Raw genomic sequence first — 6,000 nt, 5'->3', positions numbered from 1 at the left:
TTTAGACCATAGCGCCACCTGTGCCCCTTAACATGTTGTCGTTTAGTCGTGTCCGACTCTTCGTGACCCCATGGACCATAGCACGCCAGGCACTCCTGTCTTGCACTGCCTCCCACAGTTTGGTCAAACTCATGTTCGTAGCTTCGAGAACACTGTCCAACCATCTTGTCCTCTGTTGTCCCCTTCTCCTTGTGCCCTCCATCTTTCCCAACATCAGGGTCTTTTCCAGGGAGTCTTCTCTTCTCATGATGAATCCCCGTGACAGGGAGAGCTCCCGTCCCTTAACATAAGGACCCACAAATGGGAGCAGAGAAGTCCATGGGAACTTATGGGGAATGCTTTATTTGTTTGTTTGATGTATATTTGTAAATCTGGAAATTTAAATTATTTGGGGATTTTTTTAAAAAAAGAGCACTTTGGCACAAAACATCTGGCAGAGGAGTAATTAATTCATCACGTGCTTTCTCCACCCCTCCCTGTGGCCTGGTCCCTTTACCTGCCAAGGATAGGAGCTCTCACCTGTTTTTCTTGGCCTGCGACTGCGCTGCAAACTCAGAATCTTACGGCATATCTCTCTCTTTCTCTCTCTCCTCCACCAGAAGATAATCCGAGCCTCTGAGACGACAGGCCAGCTTTCAGCAAGCGCTAGAGCATGTCCACCTTCTGACACTGATCCCCTTTAATGAATTGTTCTTGATCCACTCTGAAGATAGCAGGGGGCTTAGGGAGCCAAAGATTTGGCTGCTTTCAGAATCACGATGCCCAGCCTGCTGGCAAAGGAAGGGGCAAGCAGGTCTGGCCTCCAAAATTGAGACGTACGATGGATTCGCAGCGGCCTTCTTTGCAGGGGGATCGGGGGGAAGCTCACAGGGGGGAGTCCTAGCAAGGCAGACAGACCCACACCCTCAAGGAAAGGCCCGTTTTTCAGAAATATCAATTCCACGATGTTGTACAGCCGAATGCCGTTTGACTTTAGCCGTGCATCAACAAAACCGCTAGTGCGTTTGCAAAGCTAAGCAGAGTCCGTTATGGATTCAAATTGGATGGGGAACGAAGTGTTGAGATTCCTGCATTGCAGGGGGTTGAGCTAGATGACCCTTGGGGTCCCTTCCAGCTCTACAATTCTATGGTTCTTAAATTTAGTTCATTGTGTGTTTGTTATTCTTATTATTATTATTTTAAAAAGCATTCTCCTGACTCAGAAGCCCCATGGGAGGCCCGTTGACTTCAAAGCTGGATGAAACCATCAGAAGTCAAATAAATTCAAGTCCAACCGCCGTCTCCTTGGGAGATTTTTTCACCTCCCTCCCTCCTCCCTTTTCTAAGCACTCAGAAGTTGATTTGGCATTTCTTTATCACATCTACAAAGGAACCACCATTTTCAAGGCAACTCCGATCCGCAAGCCTGACAAATCAGCAGCTTGACAATCGAATGAAGTGAATATCTTTATCTGACGGCAACATTTATTCTCTCGTTTTCCTCTTTCATGACTTGGACTTTGTCATTTTATCCCTTGTGCAACTGTACTCATTCTAGGCACCTATTTTATAGTTTTGCTCTTCATCTGTTATAAGTGTTCTCTCTGTTTATAACGTGAAAGAAACCTTCACTGAAAAAAACAAACCCTTTACAAAGTATTTCATGAATAAAATAAACCAGAGCTTAAGAGCATAAAGAATTCCTGGCTGAAAGCAGGTTGAAATCAGCATAAGGCTGGACATTGCCACTGAAGTTGCTCTGAAGTATTACAAAAAAACACCAATTTCTCCACAAAAAGGAACCCCCCCCACCTGCCCATCTGACTGGGTTGCCCAGCCACCCAGGCAGCTTCCAGCAAAATATAAAAACACAATAAAACATCAAGCATTAAAAAACTTCCCTTTACTGGGTTGCCTTCAAATATCTACAGAAAGTCATATACAGTAGTTATCTCCTTGACATCTGATGGGTGCCACCACCGAGAAGGCCCTCTGCCTGGTTCCCTGTAAGCTCATTTCTCACAAGAAGGGAACTGCCAGAAGGCCCTTGAAGCTAGACCTCAGTGTCTTGGCTGGACGATGGGGGTGGAGACGTTCCTTCAGGTATACAATGGAACCTCTGTTTATGAACACCGCGGTTTACGAATTTTCGGTTTACGAATGCCGCGGACCCATCTGGAACGGATTAATTCACTTTCCATTACTTTCAATGGGAAAGTTCGCTTCAGTTTATGAACGCTTCAGTTTATGAACAGACCTCCGGAACCAATTGTGTTCATAAACCGAGGTACCACTGTACTGGCCTGAGGTTGTTTAGGGTTTTAAAGGTCAGCACCGACACTTTGAACTGTGCTCGGAAATGTCCTGGGAACCAATGTAGGTCTTTCAGGACCCGTGTTATATGGTCTTGGCGGCCTCTCCCAGTCGCCAGCCTGGCAGCCTCATTCTGGATTAGTTGAAACAAAATTTAAAAATTCCTTCCAGTAGCAGCTTAGAGACCAACTAAGTTTGTCCTTGGTATGAGCTTTCGTGTGCATGCAGACTTATCTGAAGAAGTGTGCATGCACACGAAAGCTCATACCAATGACAATCTTAGTTGGTCTCTAAGGTGCTACTGGAAGGAATTTTTAAATTTTGTTTCGACTATGGCAGTCCGACATGGCTACGTACCTGAATCTGGATTAGTTGTAGTTTCCGAGTTGCCTTCAAAGAGAGCCCCATGTAGAGTGCAAAACAGCCACTGTGATCTTGTGCAAAAAAAGCGGGGTGCTCTGTGTTTTCCAGGACACTTGGTAGGTATGCAGTTTGCAGGCAGGTAGGGTTTCAACCAGTGTACAAGATGGAGCTTGTAGACAGCTGCCCTGGACACAAAAGTTGACCTGCTCCTCCATGGACAGCTGTGAGTCTACAATGACCCCCAAGGCTCAAGGAAGCTTCATCATAGCTACCACGGACCACATTTTCTCAACCCATTCAGCTCCTCCAGCCCAATTTTTAGCAATTATAACATAAGCAGCAGTTATGACCACTGATGCAGCTGAGGGGGGCCTTATGTACCCACCAGATCTGACCACTGGGCATGCTGGCCAGGGCTGATGGCAGTTGTGGTCTACAACATCGAGAGGGCACCAGGTCATTGAGGCAGTAAACTCTATGCAAGGGCTTTCTTAAAGGCACCAAGTTGGGCTACATCATTTTGGGAGGGGGGCAGAGGTGAATCCTGGGGGCAGCCCTCCCGGGGGCCGGGAAGAGTTAATCTGCTTTGCCCCCAAATGGCAACAGGATAACCTGCAATTTGGCCTCCTTGTGGTTAAAAAGAGGCAGTGGTTGGAGTGTCAGAGATCAGGGTTTGAATGTCACGACATTCGCTGGGTCTCAATCATTTCCCCGACTGCAGTCGTACCTTGGTTCTCGAACGCCTCGTGACGCAAAAGTTTTGGCTCCCAAACGCCACAAATGTTCTGGTTCGTGAACTTTTTCCGGAAGCCGAACATCCACCTTCCGAGTTCCTGCAGCCAATCAGAAGCCATGATTTGGCTTTCGAACGTTTTCTGAAGTCGAGTGGACTTCCAGAATGGATTGCGTTCCAAGAACCAAGGTACGACTGTAACATCTTTTAAATAACAAGCAGAAATACTTTGGGTTCCAAGGGTATATGACATAAAAAAAAACCAACCCCGAATCTTTAAAGTTTCCATAATGAAAAAGGTGGGGGTGGCCCCTTGGGGGCGGGGAACGGCCGCAGGAACAGCAAGTTTATTTTTCTGCCAATTTGTCTTGGCAGCTGGAGCCTCGCATTCTGCAGTGGTTGTGTGTGTGTGTGTGTAAAGAAATAAATAAAAGGAAGTCAGGGGAGCATTACGTCATAGTGTGTGCACTGATCTTCCCAAGGGCTGGGGGCTGGGGAGGAGGGATGACTGCTGGAGGCCTGTGTTGGTGGAGGGGGTGGCAGGCGGCAGGGGCGGGCGTTCGGCCGGCCGCGCTGTTCAGAGTGATTGGCAGCACTCTAAAACCACTTAGCCAGACGAGCACGTCGGCTGGGGATGCTAGCAGTGCCCAAGTATGACCGTTTTTGGAACGACGCCCTGACTCCCTTGGAGAACCCAGCCATGAGCGGCAAGGTCGCCTCGGCCGGCGGGCCGCTGCCGCCCCCGCCGGCGGCCCCCCCTGCGAACCCCCCCTGCCCCCCGCCGCTGGGCGAGGAGCAGGAGGCCGTCACGACCTTCTGCATGCTGATCCCCAAGATGCCCCAGTGGAAGTTCTCCAGCCCCTCGGGGTTCCTCAGCCGGAGCCCCTCCGGCACCAGCAAGGAGCTTTCGGCCTCAGGCAGAGCTGGAGAAGTCAGGGGCACCTCGCAGCCCCCCTCGTCGGGCCTGGCCGCCGTCCTTAGCGCCTGCGAGCCGGTCTGCGCCACGCCCTGCAGCCTGCAGGTGATGAGCAGGCTGAGGGGGGCCCCCGCTAGCGGCAGGAAGGCCCCACGGGCCGAGGGGGGCCGGCCAGCTGGGGAGGAGTGGAGCCGCAAAGGGAGCTTCATCAGCAAACCGGTCCAAGGCTGGCTACATCCGGATGAGAGGATCCTGGGGCCCGGAGTCTCCTACATCGTTCGGGTGAGTGGCCGTCGGCCCCCTGCTTCCTTCCTTTGGGGACCACGTCAGGAACAGTTCTGGGGGCAGTTGGGGGGGGGACTTTTTGCAACAGGCACCAAACCTCGCGAGCCCATCCATGTCCTGAAATCTATGTCAACGCTGGAAGCGCCTGGAGTACTAATTCGTGCAATTTGGCACAGTGGTTCGGCATGCCTGGCTGTCAACCAGAAGGTTGGTGGTTTGACCCCACCCAGGGGGTTGGACTAGATGACCCTCGGGTCCCTCCCAGCTCTACAACTCTATGATTCTAGGGGGCACAGTGAAAAAAGAAGGGGACCTCAGGGGATGCCCTGGAGATCGCATACCCGGTCCCATGCTGTGGAACTCGTTGCAGTTGCTCTGCGGAGTGGAGTTCACTCTGCACATGCTCAGATGCCATTCCCAATAGTTGTTTGCTGCCCCAATGGATCTTTGTGTGCTGTGGAGCATCTCTGGAGTGCCCTGACATGTTTTGAGTCGAGGTAGGGCTTTCAGAATGAAGCAAGGACGAGCCCCAGGTCCTCTTGCTAATAAACTAGCTGGCGATTATCACTAGTTTGAATTTTTTGGACCCTAACAGCAAATGTACCCATTGCACAGACTGGAATGACGTTACAGGAAATCAGGACAGACAAACTCTTTCGCGCTAAGTCGTCATTTTGAATTCAGTAGGGCGGGAAGTGGATGTGTTGGTGGGGGGGGGGGGACAGAAGGCAGAGCCAGTTGTAGGTTTTGTGGTTTATATTTTAGCCCCCTTCACTCAGCGCAGGGTTGAAGGCTCTAAAGAGGATCTCATCTGGGGTTTCCTCCAATCAACTTACATGCAACAGCAACCTGAATTCACAGCGGCCTCCTTTGTTGATGCCCTCAAAGGTTCGTTTGGAGTTGGAAGGAGTTCAAAAAAAGAGTCCGCCCCCCCCAGCAGCAGTGATTTGGGGCTGTCCTTTAAATATATAAACATAAGAATAAACAAAGGCAATAAATGATAACCAGGGCTGTTGTGGCACCTTGCGGGACTCGAGTTCAAATCCCTGCTCGTTGATGACCGCAGGCCAGCTGTAGTCTCTTGGCACTGGGAGTTATACTTTAGAACAAATTATATGAGAGAGAGAGAGAGAGAGAGAGAGAGAGAGAGAGAGAGAGAGAGAGAGAGAGAGAGAGCACCTTCTTAAGTCAATTAGAGGGTGGGCACCACTTACCGGTACTTTTTTAAACCCAGCACTTCAGCCAGGAAAGAACCCCCCCCCACCCCTGCCAAAGCTGCTTGCAAATATCAGGGAAAGGGCAATTTCTGCCCTCAGGCGTAAAACTGGAAAGACACATCACAAAAGGAAAAAAAGGAGGAGGAGGAGGAACTCATTCGCTACCCCCTTGTTCTTAATTCGTTTAAGGGGCA

The 6,000-nt window shown here is 50.4% G+C and overlaps 1 protein-coding gene across 1 annotated transcript in view; it reads left to right on the top strand.

The window, feature by feature from the left end:
- Positions 1-4,022: 4,022 nt before the first annotated feature.
- The window catches only part of SHC2 (SHC adaptor protein 2), a 40,545-nt gene continuing 38,567 nt past the window's right edge, over positions 4,023-6,000 (top strand). Inside the window, exon 1 of the mRNA XM_060275337.2 lies at positions 4,023-4,586. Within this exon, the coding sequence (XP_060131320.1) occupies positions 4,023-4,586 (564 nt within the window). The remainder of the gene's footprint in view (positions 4,587-6,000) is intronic.

The sequence above is a fragment of the Zootoca vivipara genome, chromosome 6, assembly GCF_965207765.1.
Source record: "Zootoca vivipara chromosome 6, rZooViv2.hap1.1, whole genome shotgun sequence".
Lineage (NCBI taxonomy): Eukaryota > Metazoa > Chordata > Lepidosauria > Squamata > Lacertidae > Zootoca > Zootoca vivipara.
This window is presented reverse-complemented; position numbering and strand designations above follow the sequence as displayed.